The sequence below is a fragment of the Mustela nivalis genome, assembly GCF_964662115.1.
Source record: "Mustela nivalis genome assembly, chromosome: 14".
NCBI lineage: Eukaryota > Metazoa > Chordata > Mammalia > Carnivora > Mustelidae > Mustela > Mustela nivalis.
Window position 1 is genome coordinate 6,206,673 of NC_139033.1, and position 16,221 is coordinate 6,222,893.

Below are 16,221 nucleotides of genomic sequence, written 5' to 3' on the forward strand. Positions count from 1 at the left end.
CTGGGCAGAACAGGTTTCCATAGTCAAAAGGAAGAATTTTCCCAAAAGAGACTTACTTTTAGTGCATAAGTGTTTTGTGTTTTTTTCCCCCTGATATGTCTGGTCTTTATTTCTGGGGTCTTAGTTCTACTTCTCCTATAGTTCGGGCAGTGGATAATAAGGCAATGTATTGCTTAGGGCAGACCCTTCACATATGTTTTTGGTTACTAGTGACATCTAGCTTTGTCCCCCCAGCTGTCCAGGGACCACAGACATGGCATCCCAGAACTCCTGCCTGAATCCTCCCCAGCTATGTTGCTTCTAGAGCAATGCCTTCCCCATCCCTCCCCTGACTTCCCCTCCCCTGGCTTCCTTTTCTTTCTTTTCTATCTAGCTTTGCTACGTGCCAGGAGGTCTCATGGTTCAAAATGTAGGTACAAAAGTGGGCCCCTACCCTACGAGCTTATGTTTCTCTGCACATCTTGATCCCTGGTGAATGATTAAGGAGGGGGTCGGGGAGATGGGCAGTGGGAGGTAATTTAGACGGACTGTTTGCTCTCCCCTAAAGTCAGCCCTGGACAGAATTCGTGTTATTACTTATTACTCTTCACGAAGGCCCTCCCCGTTCCAAAAAGGTTGGGAGTGGTTACACCTGTGGTCACATCTAAGTTTGTCTTAAGGGACCTGCGTCTTATTTTCCTCCCCACGTCTTCTCCTTTTTAGGATCGTTGGTCCTACGTACATCACTTGGAACTGCCCTCTCTGGAATTTCAGCCCCTCAAGACTCATTAATTTAATCAGATCACCTAATTGGCACTGCAGTGGTAATGAGTGATTAAAAAAAAAAAAAGTGAAGCCAGTGGTTCTGGACTTTTTGCCTTTGTCAGAATTATCTGGGGACCTTGTTTAAAAGAAACGAGAAGCCCCCTTGTCCCCAAGAGCATTGGACTCCGCATGTGTAGGCTGCGGGGAGCGGGGACTCTGAATGTGTTTTTTTAACACTGTCCCGAGGGGGTTCTGCTGCAAGCTGCCTTGGACCACTTGAAGGTGTGGTGTGGAAATAAGGAATGGGACAGGCTCCGGCCGGCGCGGGGACTATCTCTGGTCCTGCCTGTTTTCCATGTGACTTTCAGGCAAGTTGCACTGTTACTGTGCGCTTCCTGTTTCTCACCTTCATCATGGGGATAATTGGGCTCTCAGCCCTTTGTGTGTGTATGTAATAAACTTAGCACAGTGCTTGGCACATAGTAAGTGCTCAGTAAAACTTAGCTAAGGTTATGCTTATGACTTTATTACTGTATGATAGCGTACTGACGGCAGCATCATTGTAGTGAAACAGGCACAGGCTGGCATTTAAGAAGGACCAACAAATGTCAGTTTTACCATTAGAAGTACATACTATATGCATATAGTATACATACTGTTATATTTCTAATTATATGATGTATTCTATGTCTATGAACCCCTATCTATGATTTATGTGCAAATATATATTATACAGTATATAGATACACTACTGTATTCGAGAGTGTTCTGTTATAGCATAAATATTAAAATTGTAATAATGACCACGTGAGAAAGTTGCCAGTGGGCCTGGCATCTAGTAAGTGCTAACTAAATCAGTGAAGTTGCCTCCATTGTTTGTCATGTTTGTTAGTAATAATAACGGAAAGAAAAGGAAAGCCACCAGCAGCCTTGAGGGCTTTACCCCCAAGTAGCGTGCAGTGGGCATTTTCCCCTGAAGACAGAGTAGGCGTGGATCCAGCATTCCTGGGGGACCACCCCCCACTGGTAGTGGGTCCTGTCTGCTTTGGACCGAGGGATGCTGCCGCCCTAAGGGATCTGGGGTAGGAAGAGAAGGAAGGGTGCCCTATCCCAGGCCTCCAGCCCTCAGCGACGAATTTGCCTGTGGATGCAAATCGGCCAGTTACTTGAGACGTTAGCGAGTCAAATCATTCTCTCCCCTGTCAGCTGGCCCCGGGAGCCCAGCGCCAGGGATGTTATGACAATGGTCGTCCTGGCAACCGCGGGAAGGCGTCGGGCGTCTGGCTGGGCCCCGCAGCAGCCCAGGGAACGCAGAACCTTGGCCGCAGAGCCGGGTTGGTGGGGGGGGGGGGGTTCTGAACAAGCAGCACCCTCTGGAAAAGGGGTTGGGACTTCCTGGGAGAGGCCTGGCCCCCCCAACCCCCACCAAACCCCGTTGAATCACCCAGAAAAATGTCCCGGGGACTGACTGTGTGCCAGACACAGCTCTGCACGCTTGAGGCCAAGCCTGTGGTGCTCTTTGGAGCTGGCATTCTGATGGGTGTGTGTGTGTGTGTGTGTGTGTGTGTGTGTGTGTGATGGTGCTGATGGGGGGCGTAACCATGGAAACCAATCAACAGGATCATTTGTGGGCTAAGGATAAGTGCTACAGAGGAAGAAAGCAGGGTGGTGTGATGGTGACACGGGGTGGGGGGGGGTGGTGGCGGTTGGGAAGGGGTGGCACCCGAAGGGTAGGAAAGTGCCATTTGTGCCTGCAGCTGGAGGAGAGCGCTCTGGGCAGCGAGAAGAGCACAGAGGCGGGGACGCTGTGGGTTCGCGGCTTCAGCTCTCTGCTGCGAGCCGAGCCGGTGCCTGTCTGCCAGAAGGCAGCGATAGTGGGCTGTTTGCTGACAGGCAGCCCTGAGGGGGGACAGGGTGCTGTGGAGTCTGCCTCTTCATCTGTGGGATTTTAAGGCCAGTTATGCTGCATTTCGGAGCCTCAGTTTCCTTATGTGTAAAATGGGTGGGAGCCGAGGTGCTCCCCTAGACAATGGCCATGTGGTTTACAGGAGAGATGATTTGTGAAAGATCACACAGATCTTCTCTGCCTTAGCCTTTCTTTTCTTCCTTCCTACCTTCCTTCCTTCCTTCCTTTTCTCTCATTCTTTCTTTCTTTCTTTATTTTTAAATAGCACCTAAGGGACACTTGGCCGGTTCAGTCCAAAGAGTATGTGACTCTTGATCTTGGGGTCCTGAGTTCCAGCCCATAGTGGGTGTAGAGAGTACTTAAAACAAATTAAACAAAACAAAGTAGCACGTAAACAGTGATGGCTTGGGGCTAAGCGAACCCAACCCCAGGGGCTTGCCCACGGGTCCCCGGGTTTATCTTGCTTTAGAGTCTAAGTGAAAAGTTCCCCATTTCACATTAGAGATTTCAGACATGATTATTTATAGCTCAGTCACATGTCTTGACTTTAAACATTTTTTTGTTGTTGTTGTTTATGCTGCTAAATTTACCATCATGCTAATACGGAGTACGGTAATAAGACACTGAGGGTGCTCGCATCCAGGAGGGTCTGAGAAATTTTTCCATCTGCGGTGGAAGGTGCCAGGCTGCCCCCTGGTGTAGAGTTGGAGAACTACATCCCTCTGTCCTCTCTCTGAAGACTTCTGGGATCCTTCCCACCCCAGGGGCCCAGAGTCCTTATTTTGCACCCAGGCAGGGCAAGGCGAGGGCAGGTGGCGGGCTCAGCATGGCTGTGCTATTTCCAGGAACCCTGTGTTTCTTCCCTTGAAGGTGGACCCTTTGGACATTTTGCGGTTCGGTTCTGCATGGACTTGAATTGAGGGTGACCTAAAAATCAATTAGGACACCTGGCAGGGTGAGGACATACAAAGACACATTTCCAGTCGTGCTTCTCAACCTTGACCTCTAGGCTGTTTGGGCCCTCTGCTTCTGCAGAGAGCTATTGCTAAGAGGGCACATGACTTGGTAATCGGACCCTGAGTTTAAATACTGACCTGGTGTTGCTTTAGTCCTGTGAGCTCGGGCAGGATTCCAATGGCCCTGAACTTTGGTTTCCCATCTGTAGCATGCCCATAACAAGCTAACACCGACTTCAGCATTGCTGTGGTGCTCTTAAAGGCAGAATCCTTGGAAGGTTATTTAGTGATGTAGGGGGATTCAGGTTCCTCGCTGAAATTGTCTGAGTGTGGAGGTCAGTGCCTATCCTGCCCTCTGGGGTGAAGAAACAGCTTTTTTGTTTTCCTGGTACTTTGTAGCCAATGCTTTTGTAAGATAGGATAAAACGATGTAGCAGAAAATGAAGGAGACCGAAATATCCAAACAAAATACAAGCCTCACTTTGAAGGTACTAGCTTCAGCGGACAGAAAAGCACTCAAACAGCTCTCCAGGTAACTAAATGCTCTTGGTTTCGGCACTCATCTGGAGGAGCCCAGCCTTCACAGCCTTCAGAGCACGAGTCTTCAGGCCACACTAGCAGAGCTGAAGAGCCCTGCCCTAGGACGTGTAACTGATTTCATATCCCTCGCTCTTGAACCCCCAAACACACACATACACGCACTTGGGACGCGCACGTGTGTACACAGAGTAAAAGAATGAAGGGCGGGCCTTGCTTCTCCTAGAATAAACATAGAACTCCCATCATTACCATCCTGTGGTCATGGCGAGTTGCTGTCCACGAGACCGTTCTCTTGGTTTTGCATCCTTGGGGCCGGTGCTGAAGCCTGGCCGCCCTTCCGTTCTGACTCCTCTCATCCGGCCTCTTGATTCGTGTTGGCACAGCAGTCTCTGCCCCACTGGGAGCCCCTGCAGGCCTGGCTGGGGGCAGACAGCTCTTCGAATTCCCCGGGGCCCTGGACAGGGTGTTGTCCCTTGGAGCTGCGCAGTGAATGCTTGCTGCCCACAGGAGCCCACCGCTCTGGAAGGGGACTGCTCGCCCAGGTGCCACACTGGCCTCTAGAACTAGGTTTCTGCCCCGGTTTTATTGTCCAAGGATCCCGATGCTTAAGCTTGTCAGAGAAACAAACTGCTTTCATTCCATAATTTAGACCGTAGATGGGTGACTGACTCACAGTGTCATTGGGGTACGTGTGTTTTTATGAATTCTTGGGGCCTCCCAGATTCACTGAACCAGGCTTCCTAAGGGATGGGCCTGGAAGGTTGATTTTTGAACAGACACGTCCTCCAGATGATTTTTATGGTCAGGGAATGGGGGAAAGAGGAAACTTATATGTAAAATTATCTGATACCTTGGAGAGCTGCTAAAGCTCAGTGGCCCTCAGTCTCCTCATCTGTAAAATGGGCATATCTTCGGGGTTGCAAAGGTTAAATGAAATAATGCATATGAAATGTTCAGCAGAATACTTGATATCTTATATCTATATCTATATATCTATATATACTGTATATACTATATGCTTACTATGTAAAATGTATACTAAGTATAACATATAGTATATATAATTATATACAGTTTAGTTATATATAATTGTCAAATGTATAATATAGGGTTATACAGAAACTTTTATATACAAACTTAATGAAATGGTTGACACTGTATGTATCATATATATATATATATACACCAAGTATTGCTTAAGTGCCTTAAATACACGATTTCCTGTAGTCTTCACATATGTGGTGTCTAATCGAACCATTCCCAGCTAGCATTGTTGCATGGATTAAAAATGAACTGCAGTAAAACTCTAGAACATATTTAATGAAGTGGCTGACATTGGCCATGGTCCCACATGTTTTTATTGTTGGTAAGTGTCTGATTTTCATGAGGTTTGTAACTAGTTATCCTATAAGCAATTCAAGCTTAAGAAAAAAATGATAAGATATACACGTCCAGAAATAAGCAAATACATCTCACCTATGATAACCCAGAGATGGAATTTAACTTTTTCTGAACTTTATTTATTCTTTAAGATTTTATTTATTTATTTGACAGAGAACGAGAGATCACAAGTAGGCAGAGAGGCAGGCAGAGAGAGAGGGGGAAGCAGGCTCCCTGGTGAGCAGAAAGCCTGATGCAGGGCTCTATCCCAGGACCGTGGGATCATGACCTGAGCCGAAGGCAGAGGCTTAACCCACTGAGCCACCCAGACGCCCTTTTTCTGAACTTTAAATGGGGTCAGTAATTAGACCTACATCATCATGTCCCTGTGCAGACTAAAGACAATTCGTAAGAAGTGTTTATTGCAGCACTTGGCTCGGGGAGAACCCCTGTTGGCCAACAGCTGCAATTTTCCGATGCCACCAACCCTGGGGACCTGGAAGGGGAAGCGGCTGATTGCCAGAGGAATGCATCCCATTTGGGAAGTATTGCTTGACTTCTGCCTAGTCCAGCTTCACACTCAGGGCTGGTTTCTGGGTTCTTCCCTGCTCGGATTAGCTGCGCTCTTGTCCCGAAAAGTGACTCTTGTTCCTTTTTTGCCTCGAGGGGCAGCCCTGGTCCTGTAGCTTCCCTCCCTGCCTCTCTTCCCTACTCTATCTGCTTCCTGAACCCATCTCTGTCTCCCTTGTTCCTAATGCATCATAGTGGGGGTGCCCCTTGATTCTTGGTCTTGGGCAGATGTAGGTCCAGTCTCGGGGTGATGCTGAAAACACCTCCCAGAATTCAAGCATTCCTTCCACAGCCAGGACACGGTGGTTGGGTCGGAAGAGGGCTCAGCCTGCCTTCTGCACAGACAGCATCTCTTGTGATGTCTCAGCAGGCCTGTGAGGAAAGGTGGTATATGCCCATTTTACAGATGAGACAGTAGAGTCTCAGGGAGCAAACATGAATCACCAAAGCCTCAGAACTGGAATTTAGAAACTCACCTCTCCCATAATACCTGGAAGCCTTTCCAAGATGAGTGAGGCGTCCATGAAGGCTTTGGATTTCCAGTTCAGTGGGAAGGATCCATGAGCATCTCAGTGCAGCATCCTGGTAAAGGGAGAGAGGTTTGGGCTCCTGCCTTGACTCCCCAACTTCTATAGTTTTGTGGATCTGGGTTCATGATTTAAACTCTTGCCACTTCAGTGTTCTCGTTCATAGAATGGGCTCAGAATGCCCCCTCACAGCACCACTGCATGGATTAAAACGGAGCAGGCACATTCAAAGCACTTATCCCACTGGGTCAGGCTCACTGCAAGCAGTTAGTAAATGGTGGCTTCTCTCGGGGCTGTTCTTCCTGAAAAATGCTCTGTCATAGCCGACATAGATGCCCCCAGCGGACATCACAGAACTGCTCACATCATTGGCTTTTGACCCTGGAATCAAAGGAATCCCTCATGCAGAAGATTAAAAGCAATGAGTTAGATCTGTGTGAACTAAAAGGGAAAGATGCTCAAGGCTTGCAACTGGGTGAAAAAAGTAAGATTCAATTTATGTGGGAAAAAAACCCACAACCCTACACATCAACTACATTGCAGAGTTTACAACCCCCACCCCACGCACACACAAGTATGGATGTGCAGAGAGGCATAGAAGAAGGTCAAGCTAGTCTCAGTGGTTACCTCCATTATGTCCAGGGAGAAGAAGATCACAGAGGAAGCTTTGGCCTTATCCTAAATGGTCTAGCTTTTTCCACAAGGAAAAGATACACAGGTGCTTGTTAACTAATTAACATTAAATTAAATCTATCCTTTCTGCAATATTGTGGCCTTGGAATCAGGTTGGGTTTGCATCTTAGCTCTCTAATTAACTAGCTGTGAGAATGTGAACAAAAGGCTTAACTTCTCTGTGCCTAATTTCTCCATTCGTGAAATGTCCATCGTAACAGCGTCTAGCCCCTGGGGGTTTGTGGCTGTATCGACATGAAGTGTTCAATAATGGTACCTTTATTTCTATTATTGTTCTTATTTTGTTGGTGCTTCCAAGTCTGGAAAGGGCTCCTCAACCCTTTAAAATATCCAGTGTCTTCATTATTAGCCCATTATACTGCAAGAAAAAAAACCGTGGTAAATGTTATAACGGAGTTAAGTAAAAAATGCAATGCCAGGGGAGGTTTGATAAAGACTTGCTAGAGAAGGTGACGTTTGAGATGAACTTTGGAGAAAAAGTCAGATTTCTCGGAGTTGATGGGATGGTGTGTAGGTCAGCCGTGGGTCCCAGTAATGCTGCATAATGACCAACCATAAAACCTTAGTTGCAGGGCGCCTGGGTGGCTCAGTGGGTTAAGCCGCTGTCTTCGGCTCAGGTCATGATCTCAGGGTCCTGGGATCGAGTCCCGCCTTGGGCTCTCTGCTCAGCAGGGAACCTGCTTCCTCCTCTCTCTCTCTGCCTGCCTCTCTGCCTACTTGTAATCTCTCTCTCTGTCAAATAAATAAATAAATCTTAAAACAAAAAAAAAACCTTAGTTGCAGACGACGTGACCGTTGGTTGACCATGCATCTGGGATCGGTCGCCGATTCCCCGGCTCTTCTCATCTTGGCTGGGCTCACTCACGGCCAATAACCAGGTAGCAGTAGGCTGTTGTCTGACATGAGAAGGCTGGCTCTGTCTGGGATGTCGGGGAAGACCTAGCTTTGCTCTCCATGGTCCTCCTTCAGCGGATTAACTGACTGGCACGGACACATTCTCATGGACATGGCTGATCCAAGGCAGCAAGTAGAGCCATGCAAAGCCTTTTTCTATTGGCTGAGGCAAGAACCTTCCGGTTGGAGGATTGTGGGCATCGACTCCGCCTTGTTTGTGAGTGAATTCTCTCTTTTTTTTTTGAAGATTTTATTTGTTTGACAGGCAGAGATCACAAGTGGGCAGAGAAGCAGGCAGAGAGAGAGGGGGAAGCAGGCTCCCACCAAGCAGAGAGCCCAATGCGGGGTTTGATCCCAGGACCCTGAGATCATGACCTGAGCTGAAGGCAGAGGCTTAACTCAGTGAGCCAACCAGGTGCCCCTTGTGAGTGAAATCTAAAGGCACATTGCAAAGGGTATGGGGGCAGGAGGTGTAGAGGAATCAGGGCATCTTTACAACCAACCACATGTGGGTATGGAAAGCACTTTTAGATGGGGGAACCTGGACAAAATCATAGAAGGGGCACATTTGAGGTGATGTGTTCAGGGCATCACACGGAAAAGAAAGAGGCAAGGGAGAAGAAATGGACTACAGTTGAGCCCTGAATAATGTCTGAGTCTGAATGATAGCCTATAGAACAGCATTTCCCCAGCTCATAAGTTTGACACCATGACCGCGCTTTTTGCCATGTCTGTGTATGTTCTTGAAACTGACTCAATTCTTCAAAACACACATGTATTTAAATAAAACACACATTCAAAACACTTATGTGGGGCGCCTGGGTGGCTCAGTGGGTTAAAGCCTCTGCCTTCCGCTCAGGTCATGATCCCAAGGTCCTGGGATGGAGCCCCGCATCGGGCTCTCTGCTCAGCGGGGAGCCTGCTTCCCTTCCTCTCTCTGCCTGCTTCTCTGCCTACTTGTGATTTATCTGTTAAATAAATAAATAAAATCTTTAAAAAAAAATACAAACCTTATGCAACTATTGTAATGGAAAACTAGTATCACTTGCCATGAATGGAAGGCAATCGAGAAAATTTAACACAATAAAAACAGTAGTATCACAAGACACCTGGGTGGCTCAGTCGGTTAAGGGTCTGCCTTCTGCTCAGGTCATGATCTCCGGGGTCCTGGGATGGGGTCCTGCATTGAGCTCCTTGCTCAGCAGGGAGCCTGCTTCTCCCTCTGCCTGCCCCTCCCCCCTGCTTGTGCTCACCCTCTTTCTGACAAATAATAAATAAAACCTTTAAAAAACAACAACAGACAAACCAGAAAAACCCAGGGTCATTGCATCACGCTCGCTATTGTTACCTGTCCAAGGCTATGAGTCTGTGTCCTGCTCTCTGTTATAGAGAGAGATCAGCACATGCTAGATGTTAAAGACAGCATCACTGGACAGAAACTGTCTCCTTGATATAACCCATTGTCACTCAGTGCCATATCTGCAGTGATCGTTGTGACCCATACTTGGGAGATCTGCCCTTCAAGAGTGTGTTTGAGCGGGGTCGTGGCATGGCTCCTTGGCCCCATCCAGCCTCAGTCTGGTTTTGCAGTCTTCTGTGATAATGAAAGCTTAATCAAAAGTGGGAGAGACTGGGCACTTAGTTGGCTCAGTCAGTGGAGCGTGTGACTCTTGATCTCGGGGTTGTGAGTTCGAGCCCCACACTGGGTGTAGAGCATACTTAAATAAATAAAAACTAAAAAAAAAAAAAAAAGGTTTGAGAGATAGGATGTCACTGGCTCTCTGACACTGCTTTCTTTCTTCCTTCCTTCCTTTAAGAAACCACATTGTTGTTTTTTTTTTTTTTATTATTATGTCAAGAAACCACATTCTTGGGGCGCCTGGGTGGCTCAGTGGGTTAAAGCCTCTGCCTTCGGCTCGGGTCATGATCCCAGGGTCCTGGGATTAGGCCCACATCGGGCTCTTTGCTCAGCGGGGAGCCTGCTTCCTCCTCTCTCTCTCTGCCTGCCTCTCTGCCTACTTGTGATCTCTGTCTGTCAAATAAATAAATAAAATCTTAAAAAAAAAAAGCCGCATTCTTATTTCTTTTACCATATTTGAAATTCAACACGGGCCTATATAGGCATAAAATAATAAACAGAAAAACTTGATTTATTTAGGTGAAAAGCTTGAGGAAGTTCAGTTAGCAGAAATTCCAAATTTATAGATATTGTTAATAAAATAAGCATGTATTCCTTTTAAGCAATTTCTGTAAGTTGGTTCGATTTAAATCCTATGAATTTCAGAATGAGGATTTAAATAATGAGTCAGGGAGACAGTTTTTAGTTTAATCCAACTTAAAAGTATTTCTTTGCAGTATAACTGTACATTTTAAACGTTGGAGAAAGGATACATTTGTTAAGGAATATATATTTTGACACAGATTAACTTTAATTTATTAGCTAAGACTTTTGCTGGTACTGAGAGTTGGTAAGTTTGGGGCAGGACCCCTCCAAGGAAACTGTGGCAGATGCTTGTGAGTTTGTGGAGCACAAAGTCAGCCTCCTTGTTGCTGTGACATTCAGCACAGCTTTGCATGAATAATTCCTTTAAACTCTCCCCACAGTCCCGTGCAGTAGGGACACTTAAACCTCTGGTTTCCAGGTGACAAAACCGAGGTGTAGAGCAGTTTTGAAACTTGCTTGAGGTCATTCATAGTGGGAATTGGAGCCCAGTGAGGCTGAGGAGCCCAGGTTAGCCTGATTCTGGTGCCCAATATTCCAGCCCCTTCCTGACGCCAAGTGGGAAAAAAAAAATTAAAGACTTTATATAGTAGAGTTCTCTTTTTCTGGTTCCATACTTTGCTCTTCTATTTTTTATTATTATTTTTATTAACATACAATGTATCATTTGCCCCCGGAATACAGGTCTGTGAATCATCAGGCTTACACATCTCACGGTGTGCTCTTCTAGTTCCGCATTTACTAATAAGCCCGAACTTAAATCAGCGCAAAGGAAGCAAGTCTGCCGGCACGTTTACTGCGAGTAAGAAATGGCACCATCTCAGGGTCTGAGAGATTCATTTGGCTGTTAATTGCCAGAGTTTCTTTTCTGCACGGTGAAGGAAGTTAGAATTCTGAGGTCTTTTCTGTCCTCAAACTTACTAGAATTGATAGAGAGAGTGGTAACTGCTGGAGACAGGTTTCATAGCAAAATCTACCTTTTTTTTGCTTTTAAATTCATAATGTACTTTATTTTTTTTAATTAAATTAAATTAAAATTTTTTTTCAGTGTTCCAAAATTCATTGTTTTATGCACCACATGAAAGTTTATACAGGATTCTGTCCTCTGGATGGGCTGGAATTCATTCATACTTAATTTTTGGGTTAATGTACCTTTTTATTTTTTAAAATATTTTATTTATTTATTTGAGAGAGAGCCGGGGTGGGGAGGGCAGAATGAGAGCGAGAGAGAAGATCTCAAGCTGGTTCCATGCTGAGCGCAGAACCCCACGTGGCTTCGATCTCACCACCCGGAGATCACGACCTGAGCTGAAGCCAAGAGTCAGATACTTAACCGACTGCGTCCCTAGGCACTCCTCGGTTAACGTGCCTTTTTAAACCTTGTTTTCCAGAATTTATTTATTTATTTATTAAATTTTATTTATTTATTTGACAGACAGAGATAACATGTAAGTAGAGAGGCAGACAGAGAGAGAGGAGGAAGCAGGCTCCCCGCTGAGCAGAGAGCCCGATGCGGTGCTTGATCCTAGGACCCTGGGATCATGACCCGAGTGGAAGGCAGAGGCTTAATCCAGTGAGCCACTCAGGTGCTCCCAGAATTTATTTTTAAGTCATCTCTACATCCAACATGGGGCTCAAACCCACAACCCCGAGATCAAGAGACATGTGCCCCACCGACTGAGGCAGCCAGGCGCCCCAACACACACAGAGTTTTAAAAATACAAATGTAATCACATTATATTCTGTCTTTGCAAATTGCTTTTTCACGGAAGAGGAAAATCTTGGAGATTTTCCCAACTCAATATGTATCAGTCTACCTTTTCAAGTTTTTAAAATTATTGTGCTGCGGTAATGAGCCATTTTATCCTATGTACACACACAAATAAGTCTTTTTTAGGGTGGTTTCCTAAAAGTGAGAATATTAAAATGTTGAGACAAAAATTGGATTGCCCGCCAGTGGCATTCTCAATTCTCAATGGTTTCTCTCATTCTTGCTGACACTGGATAGCATCAGTGTTAAAGAAATTTTGCCAAGCCCATCTGAATATTTTCCCATTAATAAGCAGATGATATATATATCTTGTATTTTCTAATTTTGTTGTAGAGAAGCAAATAGAAAAAAATCTCTATCAATAATCTTAATATTTATTAATAATCTTAACTATAATAATTATTAATGTGAGTTATCTTCATCACCTATAATCTCACTCTCAGAAATAGCTACTGCTCATATTTTGTTATATACCCTCCCAAGGCTTTTTCTGTGCATCTGTACATGTATAGTTTTATAAATTTTTAATGCATTATTTGTACATTATATTATACTTATTGATACATTATTTTTAATGATATGCCATCATATAGATATATTTGTAATGTACTTACATCACCCCCTATTGTGGAAGGTTTGGGTGGTTCTCCACTTTTTTGTGGCTATTTTCCATTTAGAGCAAAGCTTTGTGAATATTCTTAATTATCTCTTTAGGATAAAGCCCTACAGCAACACTGTCCTTAGAAATACATTGGAAGTGACAGATGTGTGCCAGATGTTGTTAGTTTTTACAGAACTAGTTTTCCTTTCTCGTGTCATGGCATCTCTCCATAGCATGAGTTCATATCCATCTCATTCTAAAAGTATTTGTGGATTTGTGAATATTTGCATGGGAGTTCAGATTCACGAAGTACAAAAAGGATTTCCGTGAAATGTTTCTCTGCTGTACTTTTCATCTCCGTGACTTATTTCTTTTACAACCGGAAGCTTGTACCTCTTACACCCTGAAAACTACAGCCTTGGGAATAGAGTCAATACCTTTGTAATAACTTGATGTGGTGACAAATGTCATTATGCGTCTCTGCTGCTGGTAGTGAGCCCTGCATCGAGTATATAATCGTTGAATTTCCAGGTTGTACGCTTGATGCTAATATAATATAGTGTGTTCACGCTACTTCAAGTACAAATTTAAAAAAGTAAGAAACAAAAAATGTTTCTTCCACACCTCTTCCCCACGTCCCTCTTCCCTTTCCTAGATTATTAGAAATCCCAGAGAGTGGCTGCATTTACAAAGATACATAAAAGTAGACATTGACATCTCCCGCATGCCTGGAGAGTATTTCTGTGTAACAATGTATCTTGGACGTGGTTCTGTACTAGTACATAGCGCGCTTCCTTATTTTGTTATAGATGCCTAGTGCTCCCTTGTGTAAAATTCCCTGGATAGATCAGTCTCCTGCTGATGGACTCTCGAGGTGTTTTCAGTCTTTTGCCATTGCCAGGAGAACTGGAAGAAATATTCTTTTACAGTCATCAGGCCCAGTGTGGCGTCTGTAGGTGAGTTCCTAGAAGCGGAGTCCTTTGGTCCAAGAATCTGTGCAGTGGAAATGTACAGACAGCAGCCAAAAGTCCCCCCTGAAGAAGTGGTACCTTTTGCTTGCCTCTCCTCCCTGCAGTTAAATCCATCTTTAGAACAGGCTTTGGATGGGGTTTGGGCAGAGAGGGGGCCGTAGGGAGGTTCCTGCTTCTCCTCCCGTGGCTGTGCCTCTGAGACCCGCTCTCTGTCCTTATCTGTGTCTCCACAGAGCAAGCTGGTGAAGTATTTCAGCCGTCAGCTGTCCTGCAAAAAGAAGGTGGCCCTTCAGGAACGCAACGCTGAGCTGGACGGCTTCCCCCAGCTCCGGCACTGGTTCCGGATCGTCGACGTGCGCAAGGAAGTCTTGGAGGTGACCAGAGACGGCCCCCTGCCCCCTGCCCCCGATCGGACAGAAACAGTGTGTTTTTGCCTGTGCCTGGCACATAGTAGGCCCTAAAAAAAAATGTGTTGGACGAAGGTATAGAGGATCTTTGATGCTGTCCAAGTGGGTTGTTAAGAGCTCAGCCCCGGCTTCCTCCAGCTCCGCTACTCATGAGCTCAGTCACCTCGGCCGAGTCACATTACCTTTTAGAATGGGTCTGTCCAGCAGAACTTCTGCAGTGATGCAAATATTTTGTATCTATGCTCTCTGATGCAGTGACCGCCAAGGGAGCCCTTGAGTGCTCGGAGTGTGATTAGTGCCTGGAGCTGATGGATGGAATTTTTACTTATATTTAATGTTAATGAATGTGGCTGGTGGCCACCATAGTGAACACTACAGACTGAGGGTATTAGGTTTCTCATCTGTTTTAATTTAATTTAATTTTATTATTTTATTTTATTCTATTTTATTTTTTCAGGGTTCCAAGATTCCTTGTTTATGCACCACACCCAGTGCTCTAGGCAATACGAGCCCTCCTTAATACCCACCACCAGGCTCACCCATCCCCCACTCCCCTCCCCTCCAAAACCCTCAGTTTGTTTCTCAGAGTCCGCAGTCTCTCATAGTTCGTCTCCCCCTCCAATTTCCCCCAACTCACTTCTCCGCTCCATTTCCGCTTGTCCTCTGTGTTACTGTTTATGCTCCACAAGTAAGTGAAACCATATGATAATTGACTCTTTGCTTGACTGATTTCCCTCAGCATAATCTCCTCCAGTCCCGTCCATACTGATACAAAAGCTGGGAATTCATCCTTTCTGATGGAGCCATAATACTCCATTGTATAGTATTCTCATCTGTTAATGGGGGTAATGATTGCCTCCTCTTCTGAAGTGACTAGAATGATAAAATGCCATGATCCATCCAACATGTTCCACGCAGTCTGGCACCTGATAGCATTCGGTAAATGTCAGCTTGTTCTTACTGTTGAAAGCTCTGGAAGTAACCGGAGTGGACCACATCCTTAAAATCCCAAGGACAAAGAGATTTTCCTACCTTCTTGGACCCCAAGGCCTCATTGTTTCCAGGGACCAGTCCAGCCCTCATAAAAACCGGTCACTGAATATTTGGGTCCAGGAGCTGTCCTAAGGGCTTTATAGCCAGGATCTCAACGATTGAGACTGTTCAGACCCTCACAATGATCTTTGGAGGTGGGAACAATGATCCCCCTTGTGCAGAGCAAGAATCTGACGCTCCAAGATGAAGCGACTACTCCTGCTAGGGTGTGGATGGGGCTGACAGGAGAAAGCAGCTCAGAAGGACTCTGGGGCAGGTGGGAAGCTCTGCGCTTTCTCCTCCTTTTTCTGTTGCTGGGGACTCGCTGAGCTGGGTAGACAAGGGGGTGCTCCCCTTGCCTGCGGGACCAAGTACCATTTCTCACGGCGCACCCTTCTCGCTTGAAGAGGCCTGGAAGATTGTCTTCCACCTTTTGTCTTTTTCAGACCTTGACCTCTAATGTGAGCTCTCCTAGAACCCACCAGATGCTGAGCTAGACGGAGGACCCACAGGTTCCTCTGTCCCTGCCCCTGCACTGCATGCATGTGCACTGGATGCTGTATGACTCTATGTTCCTTTATCTCATTCCCAGGATGGAGTTTCTTTTTTTTTTTTTTTAATTTTATTTATTTATTTGACAGATCACAAGTAGGCAGAGAGGCAGGCAGAGAGAGGAAGTGAAGCAGGCTCCCTGCTGAGCAGAGAGCCCTCTGCGGGGCTCCATCCCAAGACCCTGGGACCATGACCTGAGCTGAAGGCAGAGGCTTTAACCCACTGAGCCACCCAGGTGCCCCCCAGGATGGAGTTTCAATGTGAATAGCCTAAAAATGAAAGGTCACGTATAACTAGGGACAGTTCATTTTATTTGCACGGGCCAGTCCCCTTTTTGGAGGCTTTGGGGACTGTTTATTTATCAAGTGTGGTGAATACAGAGACAAAATCTTCTCAGCTAGGGGTTGAAACCTGGCGGCCCCCAAGCTATCCCTTGAATCTGATGCACAGACATTT

General features: G+C 45.7%; 1 protein-coding gene across 4 annotated transcripts in view; it reads left to right on the forward strand.

Moving 5' to 3' along the window:
- Nucleotides 1–16,221, forward strand: part of KSR2 (kinase suppressor of ras 2) — a gene marked incomplete at its 3' end in the record, with an annotated part of 402,908 nt that overhangs the window by 71,820 nt on the left and 314,867 nt on the right. For all 4 annotated transcript variants that reach the window (XM_082699771.1, XM_082699770.1, XM_082699772.1 and 1 more), the window contains exon 2: nt 14,008–14,148. In XM_082699771.1, coding sequence (XP_082555897.1) covers nt 14,008–14,148 — 141 coding nt within the window. The remainder of the gene's footprint in view (nt 1–14,007; nt 14,149–16,221) is intronic.